Source organism: Rana temporaria, chromosome 5, assembly GCF_905171775.1.
Source record: "Rana temporaria chromosome 5, aRanTem1.1, whole genome shotgun sequence".
Lineage (NCBI taxonomy): Eukaryota > Metazoa > Chordata > Amphibia > Anura > Ranidae > Rana > Rana temporaria.
Window position 1 is genome coordinate 292,040,485 of NC_053493.1, and position 19,967 is coordinate 292,060,451.

Sequence of the window (19,967 nt, forward strand, 5' to 3'; positions counted from 1 at the left end):
TATTTAGCCTAATTGCAGATCTTGTTTCCTAACTGACAGCGAGGGAGATTTACTAAAACTGGCGCACCCATTATCTGGTGCAGCTGTGCATAGTAACCAATCAACTTCTAGGTTTTATTGTTAAAGCTTAATTGAGCAAGCTGAAGTTAAAAGCTAATTGGCCACCATGCACAGCTGCATCAGATTCTGGGTACACCGGTTTTAGTAAATCAAACCCCCCCCCCCACCCAAGTGAGACACTGCCTTGCAAAATTAATTATTTCTTCTGCCTGCACTCACTTTCCTGCACCTCTCTCTCTGGATCATCACCCCAAACCATGACCGATCCATCACAAAGCACTTCAAATTCGTCACTGTCTTTTTTCGCCAAACGTATATTAGATATGTGTAGTGAGACAGTTTATATACAACTAGCTTCTAATTCTATCTGGTCCACCTAAATGTTATACTTCATAAAGTCTATAAACTGTAACTCCAGCCAGAAATTTTATGTATATATACTGTATATCTATATAGATGGTCTTAAAGATCCCTTGGTCTTAAAGATCTTGGCTTCACTTGACCATTAGGATAGTGCAAATTGCAAGCAAGAAGCATGTTAATATCTGTATGTAGTCTTCATCTAAGAGTCAGTGATCTTTATTTTCATATCCTCACTTAGCTGCCTAGTGCATGGCTGTTGGACGTAAGCAAACCACCCTAAAGTGGAGCTCCACCAAAAAGGGGAAGCTTCACTTGTTTGCACGCCCCTTTTTTGGGGGGAGCAGGTACCTGGTCACCACTCCCACTTCCCGTTCAGATCACCACGATGAACTGAACCGGAAGTTCAGCCCCTCCTTCCCCTGCAGTCTTCTGCAACACATTACAGGTCCCAGAAGACTACAGGACCATTCACAAGGCACAGTGCAACTCCCGCATGCACAGTAGGAAACAGGCTGTGAAGCCGCAAGGCTTCACTTACTGTTTCCCTTACTAGAAATGCGTTTTTTTCTTTGTCTGAATTTCGTTGGCTGGGGGTTAGTCAGCGTGCTCGCCCCCTCCCTTGGGACTACATCCCTGTGGGGAGATGCTGTGAACGTTTACATACCCCACAGGGGTGTAGTCCCAAGGGAGGGGGCGAGCACTCCGACTAACCCCCAGCCAGAACAGCTCGGATGATGGGGGCAAGCTTACTGAGGAGGAACAGGAAGTGAGAAATTCAGACAAAGAAAAAAAAACATTTAGAAGGGAAATCAAAGTAAAACGTAAGTGAACCAACAATGCACTAGCTTAAAGGAACCTATTTAGAAAATAAAAAACAAACCTTTACAACACCTTTAAGGTTCCAAAGTGAGAGAATTTGTTAAACTCTGGAACTGCCTACACTTGTAGTCATAAGTTTGGGGTCCTCACTCAAAAATCTAACATTAGGGAAACAGTATAGGCTGGATGAGTGTTTAAATGTTTGCACATGTAACTTTTTTACTTTTATTTACTCCAGTCTTTTAAATTCAGCAAATAAATACCTGCAAAAAAACCCTTTAGAAAACTATTATATTTCCAGCAGGTTTTCTGTTTTCATCTTATATTGATAAGAAAAACAAACCATGAAATGTGACCAGGCAAGTGGTTTGTATTTTATTTTCTAAATGCTTATTGCAGAGGGCTGAATTATCTGACCCACGTACCTTGCCTTGGGCTATATATTATGTTCATCTCTTTGCTGCATGGCCATTCATTGAATTTTCTGTCTTATCTGGTTTCTCTTGGCTGGCTTTAAATATACATTCCTTCAGCAATATCTGCCTTCAAAGTATGAAATGCAAGAGGGATTTCCTGCAACAATTTTATCTGCTAGGCAATAGGTAGCTAATCAGTACAACTTGTTGCATCTGTTTACTTATTTTCCTATTCTGATTTAAAGCGATATAAGGCTAGGTTCACACTGCTGCAAATTAAAAATTATGGTAAAATCGAGATTTTACCGCGATTTCACGGCTGCGTTTTTGCTTCGAATTCGCTGTGATTTTGCCACGATTCGCCACGATTTAAGGGAATTCCAGTCTATAGTGCTGAATCGCACACGGATCAAACTCACACAGGACCCTTTTTTCCCGCAGATTATATTTGCAACACATTGACGTGAACGGCACTAATGTTAAACTATGTAATTTAAATGACTTGCGAATTTGAGAAATCGCAACGGCTCAAATTCGCAATAGAATTCGCAGCAGTGTGAACCTAGCCTTAAACCCAAAACAAGCAGTTAAAGTGATTGCAAAGTATTTTTGTTTTTGTTATTTTTTTAAAATAACAAACATGTTATACTTACTTGCTCTGTGCCGTAGTTTTGCACAGAGCAGCCCAGATACTCCACTTCATGGGTCCCACACCGGCGCTCATGTTTCCTCCTTCCTGCTGGGTGCCCCCACAGCAAGCAGCATGCAATGGGGGCACCCAAGCAGGTGCGTTCTCGATCAGTGGCTCTGTGTGTCCATTAACACACAGAGCCATGACGCACCCCCCTCTGTCTCCTGATTGGCTCACAGCAACATGAGCCAATGCAGCGGGAGAGCAAGGCTCTTGTGGACATCTCTGGATCAAGAGGGTGCTAAGGTAAGCATTGGGGGGGGGGGCTGTTTTTTTACCTTCTTGCATTGAATGCATGAAGGTAAAAAACCTTTTGCCTTTACAACTACTTTAAAGCTGAAGCCCTCATTTTCCTTAATCTCCCCCACTGTAGCTCCCCGGAAGTCCCCAGACTCAAGACCTGTATATGAAATTTAAAGCATGAGAATATATGCAGCCAGCCTTTTTGAGTATGATACATAACATTCGTATAATTTACATATCAACCACTTGACAACTGGGCACTTAAACCCCCTTAATAACCTGACCAATTTTCAGCTTTTGGTGCCCTCACATTTTGAATGACAATTACTCAGTCATACAAAACTGTACCGATATGACATTTTTGTCCTTTTTTTTCACACAAATAAAGCTTTCTTTTGTGGTATTTATTCACCGTTGGGTTTTTATGTTTTTTTTCTGCCATAAAAGAAAAAAGGACTGAAAATTCTGTAAAAAAAATGTTTTCTTTGTTTCTATTATAAAATGTAGCAAGTTAGTAATTTTTCTTCATAAATTTTGGCCAAAAATTCATACTGCTACATATCTTTGGTAAAAATAAGTACAAATTGGTGTAAATTATTTGGTGTTTGTGAAAGATATAGAGTCCACAAACTATGGTGTCAATATGGTGCCAATAGATCGGTACAGAGAGGGGAGAGAGGAACAGGCGTCATGACATGACGCCGGTTTGTTTACAAGTGATCGCTCCGTGATTTGACGGAGCGATCACGTGGTAAATGGTCGCTATCAGCGGCAATTTACTGTGATCCGTCATGCGACGGGTCCCCCGGACCCGGCGATCACGGACACTCCCGTGTGCGTGCCCCAGGGGGCGCATGGGAGCGCGGTTCTGGGAAGACGTCAATGTACATCCTCCCAGAATAAACAAACCGCCCTGTAGCCAACATTCGGCTATGGGCCGGTTGTTAAGTGGTTAAAATAAACAATTCTTCTTAGTTGGCCATCCAAAAGTTTACAGACTACAATATGTTTCATGGTGATATCTGCAGATGAACTTAGTTGCTGTTATAATTAGTACAAATATATTTTCATTAAAGTAGGTATTCATTTAAGACCGCGCTGTAAATATCATTTATCAAAATAACCACTGTTGGAGAGCTCAGTTACACTTAAGTCTATATATGAAGCTATTAAGATAAACAACCATAAAAAAAAACTGATGAAAAAGCAAATAATGCAAAAGAGAAATTTATCACTGAGCTCAAGGCAAAACATACAAAAATGGAACATACTTTTTCTAAAACAATTTTTAAATGGTATAATTGAAATCACTTTATAACAATGAAAGGTACTATAAAATCGTATGGAGTTTTCTTTACTCATCTGCACAGCTCGTAATGCACAGCTGGTAATATTTTAGTAGGATGATTCCAGTGAGAATTAGAATTCTATCCTAGGTAGCTGCTTAGCTAATGTACCTAGATTATTTGTGGAACATTACTAGCTGCCCGTATTTCAGGAATAGCATTTCTAGCAGACCTTGCCAGTGTAACTGATGACTGGTGAATACATCAGCAGAAAGGTTCCTATAGGACCCGAGTCAGCATTCAAAGTGACACCACCACCATCATTAATGATACACCTTTCACTATGAACAGTGAGGAAGTGTTTTTATTACAAACATGAGAATGCAACAGATATGATAGAATGAACAGCTAGATAGGGACTAGATAAGATTGTGTCTAGATAGAGAGCCAGATATTATAAAGGATATGCACATACACCAGGGCATTGATCATGGATGGACATCCAACATGTTTATGATTACAATGTATGGACAGTAAATTTGCCAACAAAGGTAGTTTGATATGGAGTGTAATCTCTAGTGTCCTAATGTACGCCAGTCAAAGCCAATGTGTGCCTAAAATTAAAATATACATTTTCTCTTATATTTTTGAGTCTGACTGCTGCTTTAGCAAATTAGACCCATGAAGATAGCCTTGTCTCATGCTGCCCCTGGAGGGTAATGCATAGCAAAACCTACCCATATAACAGAGACAGCTTTGTGAACCAGAATGATGAATTGCCAATACTAGAAAGCTAAAAGTCCTTAAGTGCATACGAAAATTTCCCCTAGATCAGGGGTGTCAAACTCAATTTAATCGAGGGCCGCATCAGCATTATGATTGCCCTAAAAAGGGCTGGTTGTATCTGTAAGATTAGATGTCCAGCGCATCCCCTCCCCTTACATTAGATGTTAAGACGAGCCAACCCACCATCAGAGGTTATGTCCCCTACCTTCCCTTACATCACAGTGCACCCCCTCTTTCCTTAAGCTGCTGCTGGGAATAAGCTGGATGCATTGCTTAAAAGCAGAAAGTAAGGGTCTTGAGGAAGACCTAGGAGGGTGAGGGCCACATGAAATGGCCTGGTGGCCCGGATTCGGCCCACGGGCCTTGCTACTAAGAACAGTACCAAGTCTCCTTCACTAATACTACAAAGACTAGGCTGTACTGTCAGGGGCTTTGCTAGGTGGCAAAAAGACCAGGGGCTTCAGCCAAAAGTCCAAAGCCGGAACCGGGTGGGGGGGGGGATCTGTGGCGGTATTAGAGGTGTTGTATGTGGAGTAGCGTTTTTTGGGGCTGGGCGGTGGGGTTGTGTGACTTACCAGTGCCCATCAATGCTGACCACTGACCTACCTGCACTGACCTACCTGCACTGACCTACCTACACTAACCTACCTACACTAACCTACCTACACTGACCTACCTGCACTGCATGACCTTACACACACTGACCTACTGACAATGGCATAGATACACACACACTGACTTACCTGAGCTCAGCCGTAGTGTCAGTCACTCGTCACTGTCAGAGAGGAGAGGTCGAGGAGCTGCCATGCCGAGGAGGAGGAGAGGAGCTGCCAAGCCGAGGAGCAGAGCACTCGGCCAAACTGGGCCCCAGCCGCACTTGGCCGCACTCGGCCGAACTCGGCCACAGACGCACTCGGCCGAACTCGGTCAAACTCGGCCCCAGCCGCACTCGGCCGCACTCGGCCAAACTCGGCCCCAGCCGCACTCGGCCACAGCCATCAGCCGCACTCGCCCATAAGATCGGTCCGGGGCCCCGACGTTCGGGGCTAACAATACAAACATAGGTAAATAGATTCAGGGCTTTTCGAGGGCCCATTCCGGGCTCCAGCCCCCCAAGCCCGGGCCTAACGACGCCCCTGTGTACTGTACTGAATAGCCACTTTATTTTAGAATTAAAAACATAAAATATCTGTCAACATTCTACATGTTATAATGAAAACATATATATATATATATATATATATATATATATATATATATATATATATATATATATATACATATATGTCTCAAACTTAAACCGAACACCTGACTACAAAAATACTCCCATATTTGGTAAATGTCCAACCATTCTTGGCATTGCATGGACCTCTCAAGCCTACAAATCCTAGGTGTCCCAGAAAAATAGGGACAAGTAAAAGAATCAAGGTTGTAGGGCTACATTGTACAACTACTGAAGAATTTAGGGAGTGTTTGTAATTAGACCAGACCTGGAAATTTAATTGATCTGAATACATTAACAACCTTGCTAGAGTACTATGGTAGAATTATTAATACGTTGTAGCAAGTGTTTTTTTTTTTTTTTTCAACACACCACAAGGACAGAAGGATTCATTTTAAAAACCCAGCATTATATAAAACCATTTATAAACAATCAAAGAATACTTTGTTACAGATGGGTATACGCGAAGCTATTTCACATCTATAACCTCAGCATTACCTCCATGGAAGATGTATTTTTCTAACATATTGGTGACACCATGTATTGCTATTAAATTAAAATAACCTTGAAAACATTAGATTGAACTATAGCCACCTCTTAAAAGCACAGTAAACCAAAGAATGTCAAACCATATCTCAGAAAATATGTGCATGCACATAGAAAAAAAAAAATGTGTTGTCACTCATGTGTCACTCATTTGTCCAAAAAAACTTCAAATAAAAATGATATACAGTGGTACCTTGGATTACGAACATAATTTGTTCCAGAAGAATGCTTGTAAGCCAAAACACTTGTATATAAAAGAGATTCTCCCCATAGGAGTCAATGGAAACTCAAATAATTTGTTTCACAGTGAATGCTATTGTATGCAGTACCGTATATGGCATGGGGTGGGGGGCACCGGTCACACTCGGAAACACTCAGAGCCGCTTGGATGCACTCAGAGACACTCAGAGAGGCATGGAGAAACTCTGGATGGGAGTGTTTCCGAGTGTCTCCGAGTGCATCTGAGTAGCTCCAAGCAGCCCGAGTGTCACCGTCACCCCTGCACCTCTGGCCAAATGTGGTACTGCACATCCTGCTCGTCTTGCGAGACAACGCTTGCAAACCGCTTCAGGATTTTTTTTAAATAATAGCTTGTATTGCAAAGCGCTCGTAAACCTTATATATATATACCTACCTATATACACACACAGTATCTCACAAAAGTGAGTACACCTCTCACATTTTGTAAATATTTTATTATATCTTTTCACGTGACAACACTGAAGAAATTACACTTTGCTACAATGTAAAGTAGTGAGTGTACAGCTTGTATAACAGTGTAAATTTGCTGTCCTCCCAACATAACTCAACACACAGCCATTAATGTCAAAACCTCTGGCGAAAGTGAGTACACCCCTAAGTTAAAATTTCCAAATTGTGCCCAATTAGCTATTTTCCCTCACTAGGGTCATGTGACTTGTTGGTGTTAGGGTCTCTGGTGTGAATTAGGAGCAGGTGTGCTCAATTTGGTGTTATCGCTCTCACTTTCACAGGCCTCGTACAGACGACCAGACATGTCCGATGAAAACGGTCCACGGACCGTTTTCATCGGACATGTCCGCTGGGATCATTTGGTCTGATGTGTGTACACACCATCAGACCAAATTCACCGTGGACAGAATACGCGGTGACGTGGCGGCGACGATGACGCCGCGACGTGCGCGCACCAGGACGTTCAATGCTTCCACGCATGCGTCGAATCACTTCGACGCATGCGTGGGATTTCGGGCCAGCGGACATGTCCGATGAGTCGTACTGACCATCGGACATGTCTGACGGACAGGCTTCCAGTGGACAAGTTTCTTAGCATGCTAAGAAACTTTTGTCCGCTGGAAACCTGTCCGCTAGGCTGGGAAACTGTCTGGTCGGACCTACACACGACCGAACATGTCCGCGGAAACTGGTCCGACGGACCAGTTTCAGCGGACATGTTCGGTCGTGTGTACAAGGCCTCATACTGGTCACAGGAAGTTCAACATGGCGCCTCATGGCCAAGAACTTTCTGAGGATCTGAAAAAAGAATTGTTGCTCCACGTAAAGATGGCCTAGGCTATGAGAAGATTGCCAAGACCCTGAATCTGGCTGCAGCACTGTGGCCAAGTCCATCCAACAGTTTAACAGAACATGCCTCGCCACGGTCGACCAAAGAAGTTGAGTGCACGTGCTGCAGAGGTTGAAGGGGTGGAGGGTCAGCCTGCCAGTGCTCAGAGCATATGCCACACAGTGCATAAAATTAGTCTGCATGGCTGTCGTCCCAGAAGAAGAAGGAAGCCTTTTCTAAAGATGATGCACAAGAAAGCCTGCAAACAGTTTGCTGAAGATAAGCAGACTAAGAACATGTATTACTGGAACCATGTCCTGAGGTCTGATGAGACCAAGATAAACTTATTTGGTTCAAATGGTGTCAAGCGTGTGTTGAGGCAACCAGGTAAGGAGTACAAAGACAAGCGTGTCTTGCCTACAGTTAAGCATGGTGGTGGGAGTGTCATGGACTGGGGCTGCATGACTGCTACTGGCACTGTGGAGCTACAGTTCATTGAGGAAACCATGAATGCCAACATGTACTGTGACATACTGTAGCAGAGCAAGATCCCCTCCCTTCGGAGACTGGGCCACAGGGCAGTATTCCAACATGATAACGACCCCAAACACACCTCCAAGACGAACACTGCCTTGCTAAAGAAGCTGAGGGTAAAGATGATGGACTGGCCCAACATGTCTCCAGACTAAAACCCCATTGAGCATCTGTGGGACATCCTCAAATGGAAGGTGGAGAAGCACAAGGTCTCAAACATACACCAGCTCTGTGATGTCATCATGGAGGAGTGGAAGAGGACTCCAGTGGCAACCCGTGAAGCTCTGGTGAACTCCATGCCCAAGAGTGTTAAGGCAGTACTTGAAAATAATGGTGGCAAATTATTGACACTTTGGGCCCAATTTGGACATTTTCACTTAGAGATGTACTCACTTATGTTGCCAGCGGTTTAGATATTAATGGCTGTGTGTTGAGTTATTTTGAGGGGACAGCAAATTTACACTGTTATACAAGCTGTACACTCACTAATTTTCATTGTTGCAGTGTATAACTTCTTCAGTGTTGTCACATGAAAAGAGATTTTTTATTTTACAAAAATGTGAGGGGTGTACTTTTGTGAGATACTGTATATATATATATATATATATATATATATATATATATATATATATATATATATATATATATACACAGTTCCAAACAGCGCCCAATGTAAATCCTTATGCCTGTACTGCATCATTTGGGACTATGAAGCTTCTGTATCACCGATCTACCTGTAGTGTGCACCCGTTAGGCTTGCCAATTACACTGTGCAAAAAAGATTAATAACAGCCAAATAAAATAAGGTCTACTTAGGCTGAACAAAAAGCTTAATTCTGATTGGTTGTCATGAATGACTGCACACCATCGCTCTCTACATTATTTAAATAGATAAAACTCTGATACATTCTCTAAAAAAGATGATTTCTAATATCTTTGTTCATAAATTGACATGGATTATAAAGGTTTCATCAGTCCAAGATTGGTATGTTAATTATAAGTGGAGCCTGGTGGACTAAGCTCACTCCTGGCTTTTTATATTTATTAGATACTCTGGCACCAGAATTTCTTTACAATAGTTCCATAGAGACTTTATGGTCTCACTTTTCATGTTCCAGAACATCATGTTGTATTCTCCATAATATAAAACAAATGAGCAATTGAACATGGAGTGTGGACCCCTTTATAACCACCACAGCAGGTATATAGACCTAAAATATCAAGCACCAACAGTGTTCCAACAAATTTCAGCATACAAAACTGTCAGACCATTCTAACTTTCTAGCATTTACTATATAGTGAAATACCAGCTTTGGGTGTACTCTCTCCTAGCAGGACAATGGTACAAAGACAAGTGATAGCCTGTATTTGCGATTTAAAAGGGTTGTAAAGGTTCATTTTTTTTCTAAATAGGTTCCTTTAAGCTAGTACATTGTTGGTTCACTTACCTTTTCCTTCAATTTCCCTTCTAAAAAATGTTTTTCTTTGTCTGAATTTCTCACTTCCTGTTCCTCCTCAGTAAACTGTTCTGGCTGACTAACCCCCAGCCAGAACGGCTCGGATGATGGTGGAAAGCTTACTGAGGAGGAACAGGAAGTGGGGAATTCAGACAAAGAAAAAAAAAATTTAGAAGGGAAATCAAAGGAAAAGGTAAGTGAACCAACAATGCACTAGCTTAAAGTAACCTATTTAGAAAATAAAAAAAACAAACCTTTAAGTCATTCAAAATGCAATTTAGCTTCTATTCAGTCAGTTCTGTAACTGTGTACTGTGTTTTATTTTTTAGGTTTAACGTTTTAACACCGTATTACATATTTATACAAGTGTAGCACAAGAGCTTATTATAGTTTACCTATGCTAGTAAAGGTTTAAGTATGTTATTATATATATATTTTTTTTTCACTTAACGCATTTGGAAATCCAATGTTTGCATTCTGATCTGATTTTTACAGCAAAGTCATCACGTACGCATTTACTGCTATGTTTGCTTTGCTTTTCGTTAAATGCAAAATATGCTATTCAGCTACATGTGAACTGCTTTTCTTCCCTAACAAAATCAATGTGCATGCTAACAAAAGAAAGTTAAAAACAACTCAAGGCAAGATTATTATAATATAAATAATCCTCTAGGCACCAGTACTAGTTTGGCAGATCCCTGTTGTGCTGATCTTTTTATTCATAGCGTTTACCCAATTTTACTCTTCATAAATCATTGCCATATAACTGCACAGTTAGTAAATTAGCAACAGCTCACCTTTTTTTCATCACTAAGACAACTCCCAGGAAGATAATGACGAATAGAAGGATTCCAGCAATGACTCCCGCAATTTTTACTGTGTGATCTGACTGTTTTTCAGGTTCAGGATCTGGCTTACGAGTTGCAGCTCCTACATCGATTAAAAAGACAAGACAAAATGTGAGAATTAAAGTTAAAAACGCATAGCACAGACATGTAATTAATAGTCACTTCTACTAACATGTTGCTGAAAGTGAAATTTGACTTAATAGATTTACTGCTTTTTGTTTGAAATTTGTATCTCTAAATTATGTAGGGAAATTGTTTAACTTTTTACTTTAACTTAAATATTTGTGTATACACATAAAAAATATAACACATTCTAATACATTTGCCCTGACTTTAACATAAAAAAATAATAATAAATGGGCTGTCACTTATTTGTGATGTCCTTTTGGCTAAAAACTTCAGCGAAAAAAATAAATAAATAAATAAATAAATATATATATAAAACATATTGGGACTTTGAAGCCTATGTATAACTGACCAGCCTGTAGCCTGCACTCATTAAAGCGGAGGTCCACCTGAATTTTTTTTTTAAAAGCCAGCGGCTACAAATACTGCAGCTGCTGACTTTTAAAAAAGTGACGCTTGACTCTTGGATGCTGCCGCCACCATGGTCGGTGAGGAAATCAGGAAGTGAAGCCTTGCGGCTTCACTGCCCGCTTCCCTACTGCGCATGCGCGAGTAGCACGGCGCACCGTCACTGGTCCCGCTCTCTCCTGGGAACAGTGTGTTTCCCAGAAGACAGCGGGCGGGGGTGACGCGAATTGGCGTGACTCCTGCGGGAGTCAATACCCGTAATTGGTGCAAATACTTGTTTTATACAGGTATCTGTACCCCCTCCCCCCTGAAAGGTGCCAAATGTGGCACCAGGGGGGGGGGGGCGTTCCGATAAGCGGAAGTTCCATTTTTGGGTGGAACTCCGCTTTAAAGTGAAGGTTCACCCAAAATATTATTTTTTAACATTAGATTTAGGCTAATTAAGGGGAGCAGAAATGGGTATTTTTTTTAAAATCAATGCCGTACTTACCGTTGTAGAGATAGATGTTCTCCCGCTTCCGTGTATCGGCTGCGGGACTAGGCGTTCCTATTTGATTGACAGCCTTCCGACCATCGCATACAGCGCGTCACGAGTTTCCGAAAGTAGCCGAACGTCGGTGCGCAGGCGCCGTATAGAGCCGCACCGACGTTCGGCTTCTTTCGGCAACTGGTGACGCGCTGTATGTGACCGTCGGAAGGCTGTCAATCAAATAGGAACGCCCAGTCCCGAAGATCATACCCGGAAGCGGCGGGAGAACATCTATCTCTACAACGTTAAGTACGGCATCGATTTAAAAAAAAAATACCCGTTTCTGCTCCCCTTAATTAGCCTAAATCTAATGTTACATTTTTTTTTTGGGGTGAACTCCCGCTTTAAGCTTTTTAAATAACATTGTACAAGACAAGTCTTCCATTAGCTCACTTACAAAAGTGTTTATTTGTAGAGTAAGAAAGGGTACAGCTGAGAGCCTACTGTCTGATATGATGCTATTTGGTAAGTAGGTGGTGCCTGGACCCAGTTCTGTTGTAAATATAGCAGGGTGGTCAACAGCTTATGGCTGTTTTCTTGCTGCATTTCTTCTCTTACAGGAAGTTGTACAATTTGCTTCTCCCCTTATCTAATAGTCGCTTGTCTGTACTGTGCAGCTTTTACTGTTAGCTGAGTTTATGTTTTGCTCTATAGGACTTAAGACATTGGGGCCAGATGCTTTCTATTCCACTTGTTTTATTAATATACAGTAGGATGTTCTGATTGCAACTGTTTTTTTTTTCTTTACCACAGTCATAAGTAAAATTATTGAGGGGATATTTCAACTTTATCAGATTTGTAAATATTTGGAAATAAAACACAATTTAATTTTCATTAAATTGAGATTTAATTTTTTTTCATTATTTTGATAAAACAATTAAGTTTTCTAGTAGCTAAAGTTAGCATGATGCGAATAATAGTCACTCATTCACAAACAAAGGGCTAGATTCAGGTATCTGCGCCTGATCTTACGGCGGCGCAGCGTATCGTATTTACGATACGCCGCCGCAACTTACAGGAGCAAGTGCAGTATTCACAAAGCACTTGCTCCGTAAGTTGCGGCGGCGTAGCGTAAATGGGGCCGGCGTAATCACGCGTAATTCAAATGTGTAAGGGGGGGCGTGTTTTATGTTAATGTGTGTTGACCTGACGTGATTGACGTTTTGTACGAACGGCGCATGCGCCGTCCGTGTACATATCCCAGTGTGCATTGCTCCAAATGATGTAGCAAGGACGTCATTGGTTTCGACTTGAACGTAAATTACGTCCAGCCCTATTCGCGAACGACAATGTAAAAAATAAAAAAATCTAAGCGGGAACGGCGTCCATACTTAACATTGAGTGCGCCTCATAGAAGCAGGCACAACGTTACGCCGAAAAAGCCTTATGCAAACGACGTAAAAAACGAACACCGGGCGCACGTACGTTTGTGAATCGACGTAACTAGGTAATTTGCATATTCTACGCCGAAAACAACGGAAGCGCCGCCTAGTGGCCAGCGTGAGAATGCACCCTGAGATACGACGGCGTAATAGAATTACGCCAGTCGGATCTTAGGCTAATGTCGGCGTATCTAGCTTTCTGAATACAGAAAGTAGATACGCCGGCGCAGCTTTGAATTTACGCGGCGTATCTATGGATACGCCGGCGTAATTCTTTGCTGAATCTAGCCCAAAGTATTTCATTGATATTTAGCTGATTTCGACCACATTGACTATTCAATATACCAATTAAATTCCACAATTGCACGGCTGTTTACAAAAATCAAAACTGAAAGGTGAAACAGAAATCCATGTTGGTTTGAATTGGTAAATGGAATCATGCAGTTAATCATATAATTTCATCCCTTTATTTAAAGTGTATTCAAACCCAAAAAAACTAATTGTAATATATTGCAGCTTTCCAGTCTTTAGATGTGAACGTTGCATTTTTAAAGGATTCTGCTCTCTATTTTTTTACTTGGTGATTCTGCTGGTAACACACTTTGAGGAGAATTTATTAAAAGTGGAGCAGCTAGAATCTGGAGTAGCTGTACACGGCAACCTGTCTATCTTTCCTATCTATCATTTTCAAAGCTTAAAGCGGGGGTTCACCCTTAGAGGGCACTTTTTCCCCTTCGATTCCTGCTCGTTTTCTCTAGGGGAATCGGTTATTTGTATTAAAATATGAGCAGTACTTACCCGTTTTCGAGCTGCATCTTCTTCCGTCGCTTCCGGGTATGGGCTTCGGGAATGGGCGTTCCTTCTTGATTGACAGTCTTCCGAGAGGCTTCCGACGGTCGCATCCATCGCGTCACGATTTTCCGAAAGAAGCCGAACGTCGGTGCGCAGGCGCAGTATAGAGCCGCACCGACGTTCGGCTTCTTTCGGCTACGAGTGACGCGATGGATGCGACCGTCGGAAGCCTCTCGGAAGAATGTCAATCAAGAAGGAACGCCCGCTCCCGAAGACCCATACCCGGAAGCGACGGAAGAAGATGCAGCTCGAAAACGGGTAAGTACTGCTCATATTTTAATACAAATAGCCGATTCCCCTAGACCGAACGAGCAGGAATCTAAGGGGAGAAAAAAAAAATTTAACAAATGGGTGAACTCCCGCTTTAACTACCGTATATACTCAGCCAAGTTTTTCAGCCCTTTTTTTAAGTCTGAAAATAACCCCCTCGGCTTATACCCGAGTCAATGTACCTGAAATTATTTACAAAATAGGGGATCGTTTTATGGCATTTTTTTAATATATTTTTTTACTAGTAATGGTGGCCATCAGCGATTTTTATCGTGACTGCGACATTATGGCGGACACATCGGACACTTTTGGCGCTATTTTGGGACCATTCACATTTATACAGCGATCAGTGCTATAAAAATGCACTGATACTGTGCAAATGTAACTGGCAGCAAAGGGGTTAACCACTAGGGGCTAGGAAGGGGTAAGTGTGTCCTAGGGAGTGATTCTGACTGTTAGGGGGCATGGCTTACTGTGACACATCACTGATCGCTGCTCCCGATGAGAGGGTCAGTGTCACTAGGCAGAACGTGGAGATGCTTGTTTACACAGGCAATCCCTGTTCTGCAGCTCTGTGACACACGATCGCGGGACACTGGCAGACATCGAGTCCGCGGGTCCCGCGGGCGCGATCACGGAGCTCGCAGCAGGTGCGCGCGCACACCGCCGGCAGCAAATCCAAACTGACGTATATTTAAATCGATTTTCCTGTCCGTGCCATTCTGCCGACGTAAATATACAGGAGCCGGTCCTTAAGTGGTTAAAGGAAAGTACTTTGTGGGTTATCATTCTCTTTAATACTCATGAGAAAGCTGCCTACATTGTTTTCATCAAGCAGGTCGCTGATCATAAATTACGATGCCTTTGGTTCCTACTGAATTTACACATTAATATCAGTATCAAGTATGTCCACAAATCGGTATTATTGACTCAGTAGCTACAGTACTTACTAGTGTTAATAGTATGTAAATGAACCCCCACATTTACTCATACACCATACTTAGAACACAAAGTATAAACCACTTATACTATTGCTGCTATCTCAAGACAAAACTTCATGTAAATGTTGCATTCAGTTCTTCAAAAATATACACATTGTAGCTCTATGCTAATGAGGACATTCCTACTGAGTGTCTGATTTTTGCCTGCACTGTTCTCCTTACAAAGCACGGTGCCAAGAAATAAAAGTATGAACATACAAGCACAGACCTCATTAAAGCTGAACCCCATGGAGTAGAAATGCAAAGTGCTTCATTTTTTAAGTTACAATAAACTTAAAACAAAAAGACCATGTTTCTGTCATAAATTCAGGCTATATCTACAGTATCCATCCATCTATCTATCTATCTATCTATCTATCTATCTATCTATCTATCTGGAGAAAAATTAGAATCAACTGCCACCAATCAAAAGCCAGCTGTAATTTTTATTATCCATGTTAACTACTTGCCGACCAGCCGCCGCAGTTATACGGCGGCAGGTCGACTCCCCTGCGCGAGAGCCTGTAGCTCTACGTCACCTCGCGAAGCGGCCACTAGGGCCGCGTGCGCGCTGCCGGAGGTGCGCACGCGCGCCCCCCCGCTCGTCCCTGATCCCGATCCCAATCACCGCCGAGCACCCGCGATCGCTCGTTACAGAGCGAGGACCGGGAGCTGTGTGTGTAAACACACAGCTCCCGGGCCTGTCAGGGGGAGAAAGGCCTGACCGTCTGTTCATACAATGTATGAACAGCGATCAGTCATTTTCCCTAGTGAGTCCACCACCCCTTCCCCGCCCCCCCAGTGTTAACCCCTTCCCTGCCAGTGGCATTTTTATAGTAATCCAATGCATTTTTATAGCACTGATCGCTATAAAAATGCCAATGGTCCCCTTCCCCGCCCCCCAGTGTTAACCCCTTCCCTGCCAGTGGCATTTTTATAGTAATCCAATGCATTTTTATAGCACTGATCGCTATAAAAATGCCAATGGTTCCAAAAATGTGTCAAAAGAGTCCGAAGTGTCCCCCATAATATCGCAGTACCGAAAAAAAAATGCTGATCGCCGCCATTACTAGTAAAAAAAATATATTAATAAAAATGCCATAAAACTACCCCCTATTTTGTAAACGCTATAACTTTTGCACAAACCAATCAATAAACGTTTATTGCGATTTTTTTTTACGAAAAATATGTAGAAGAATACGTATCGGCCTAAACTGAGGAAAATATATTTTTTCATATATTTTTGGGGGATATTTATTATAGCAAAAAGTAAAAAATATTCATTTTTTTCCAACTTGTCGCTCTATTTTTGTTTAGCGCAAAAACTAAAAACCGCATGGGTGATCGAAAACCACCAAAAGAAAGCTCTATTTGTGGGGAAAAAAAGGACGCCAATTTTGTTTGGGAGCCACGTCGCACGACTGCGCAATTGTCAGTTAAAGCGACGCAGTGCCGAATCACAAAAAGTGCTCTGGTCTTTGACCAGCAATATGGTCCGGGGGTTAAGTGGTTAAAAAACTTTTCAATGGATTTTAAATGTGACAATCTCAGATGCTTTTCTTCTACCCAACGAAACAAAAGACTTGTAACCTAAACTTTGGCCTGTGTCTTTAAGTCGCTTAAATCCAAGCACGTTTTATGCCAGTAAAATTAAATTTCGAGATCATCTCATGCATTTCATTATATCTAAAGCTTTCGTGTTAGTGACAAATAAACCACATTAACAACATGATGACTGTCCCAAGTATTTCCCTAGGTGTGATTTGCTGGACCATTTTCCGTAATTATTTTTCATAAGTGAAGCAGTAATTCTATAACATATTAGCTGAAACACCTGGAAAAGTGTGATAAGCTAATTTACCATGCATTTCACCAGCAATTGTTTTCCCGCACAATAGCCTATTTTTGCCTTTGGAAATTTAAATCTAGGTCACATCTGGTAGTCAAAAGACTCCTTCTAAGCAATTTATTCACAAAGTGGGAAACAGCTGAGGATCATACCACTGGCACCCAAATATCTACCCAAATGAGATAATCAGTGCCTTGCAGCAGCTAGTGTCTTAGCTCTCCCTAGCTCCAATTTTTTGTCCTGTTTACACTGTTTACTGTATAATGTGATGGAATGTCAAATTTGTGTCTGATGGAATATCCATTTCCTTCTCTAAATGAATTTAAGATGAAGAATGTAAGAGACGCTATGTTCAATTCACCAAAGTCAATCCTTTTCTTTTGCAGTTTTTTCCACCCAGACTTCCAATTTTTTAATCACAGGGTGACAGTATTCATCATGTGAGGTGTCAGAAAAAAAGAAAGATGGTGTTGGAAATTGGAATGCATTTCAGAAAATCTACAAATGACCCAGTTTTGGAAAAATGGCATGTTCCTTAACATACAAAATCAATCTGCAAAATGGATTGAAATCCAAATTCACGTGAGAAATGGCACAAACCAAACAGGAAAAAGTTTTATCTAAAAATATGGTACACTGAGAACAGATATATTACACATATGTGCACCAGGCCATAGTCTCAGTAAACTGCTAAAGGTATGAAGATAATCCTAAAATGCTAGGCCCGAGCACTGCCACATGAACAAAGGACTTATGTCACAGTGGGGGTTATTTACTAAGCACTGGAGAGTGAAACTCTGCATAGAAACCAATCAGCTTTCAGGTTTTATTGCCAAAGTTGAATTAAACAAGCTGAAGTTAGAAGCTGATTGGCTACCATGCACAGCTGCATCAGATTCTGAGTGCACCAGTTTTAGTAAATCTATCCCAGTGTGAGCTGTGATGAAGAAGGGAGCAGTAAGGCAATGCAGGCAAGGATAATATACTGCAGTGGTCTCCAAACTGCGGCCCGGCGGCCAGATATGTCCCTTAGCTTGCTTTTATCTGGCCCTTGGGGAACTATTTCATTCACTGACACCAACAAAGGTACACAGTTGCTCATAATGACACCAACAATTGGGCCCAAAGACACCAAAGATGGGGCCCAATTCCTCCCAATGACATCAACAATGGGGCCCAATGATAGGGCACAATTCCTACCAAAGACTCTAAAGATGGGGCACAATTTCTCCCAATGACATCATCAATGGGACCCAATGACTGGGCACAATTCCTACCAAAGACACCAACGATTGGGGCATAATTCCTCCCAATGACACAAGTGATGGGGCACAATTCCTCTCACTTACACCAAAGTTTACTCCAACTGATGCTGGGACCTTTTTCTACTACCGATGGCCACAGTCTGGCCCTCCTAAAGCCTGATGAACAGTTAAGTGGCCCTTTGCTTAGAAAGTTTGGAGACCCTTGATATACTGTATAGTGGTCAGGGGGGGCTCTGCAGAAAAAAATGCACTTTTCCCTGCATGGGCAAGGTAACAGGGTCTCCTTAAAGAGGTAAAACTTGTAAGGCTTCTAATATAACATGTTTAAAATAAGCACTTACCAATGCTTCCCTTGCTATAGCAATTTATTACAGGTTGTGTCAGTAATATCCCTGAAGTATACTTCATCTGCTGTCACTTTTAGGAGGATCAGGCCTCGTACACACAAGAAACTTGCTGGGATTTTTTTTTGCCGAGGAAACCGGTCGTGTGTACATTTTTCGACGAGGAAACTTTCGAGGATCACGTCGAGCCAAAAAGAGAGCATGTCTTCTTCTTCCTCGACGGTAATGGAGAAACTTGCCTTCTCGAGTTCCTCGACAACCTAACAAGGAACTCGACGAGGAAAACGATGTGTTTCGCCCGTCGAGTTCCTCAGTGGTGTGTACAAGGCTTCACAGACTTTATGTAGTAGGCCCTGTACTCACCATGACGTTACCAAGTTGTCCGACTACTGCCTGTAAAGTTTCCAATGCCTGAAGTGAGATATTCTACCTGTCTGGTTCTGGGCAGGCTACTATGAACTATGAACACAATTACATACACAATAAAATGCTACTAAGGCTTCGCTTACTAACGCACTGAAAATGTATCCAGGTGTCATAGTGACAGGATTTATATTTTTCCTTCCAACACATCATAAAACCTAGTCTAGACAAACCCTGACAGTGGTTGTCATAGCAGCAAACTAGTCCTATTAGCACATGTGGATTTTAACTTTTACTATATTAAACTTGTTTATACCATCTAATCATTGCACACTCTTCATAAAGGCTCAATATTAACACCAGCTTTGTTCAAATTCTAAATTCCATAAGCAAGGAGGATAACAACCAATTGGTGCTGAAATTCAATAAAATGCATTAATACAGAATATATATATATATATATATATATATATATATATATATATATATATATATATATATACACACACACACACACACAAACACACACACACACATATATATATATATATATATATATATATATATATATATATATATATATATATATATATATAGTGTTTTCTGAGGGTTAATAGTGTAATAGTAACTTTATTGGTTACTGTACAACATTTTTTTTGTCACCCAAAAAACAACAGTGACGTTTATAAAAAAGAAATGCTAGAGCAGGGTTCTATTAATCTGATCATATTCATATATACATGGTTATGGATGAGCAAAGCAAACAAAATTGGATTCACAGGAAGATT

The 19,967-nt window shown here is 41.5% G+C and overlaps 1 protein-coding gene across 13 annotated transcripts in view; it reads right to left on the reverse strand.

Moving 5' to 3' along the window:
- The window catches only part of PTPRM (protein tyrosine phosphatase receptor type M), a 916,041-nt gene that overhangs the window by 280,388 nt on the left and 615,686 nt on the right, over positions 1-19,967 (reverse strand). For all 13 annotated transcript variants that reach the window (XM_040353983.1, XM_040353984.1, XM_040353987.1 and 10 more), the window contains one exon: positions 10,761-10,893. In XM_040353983.1, coding sequence (XP_040209917.1) covers positions 10,761-10,893 — 133 coding nt within the window. The remainder of the gene's footprint in view (positions 1-10,760; positions 10,894-19,967) is intronic.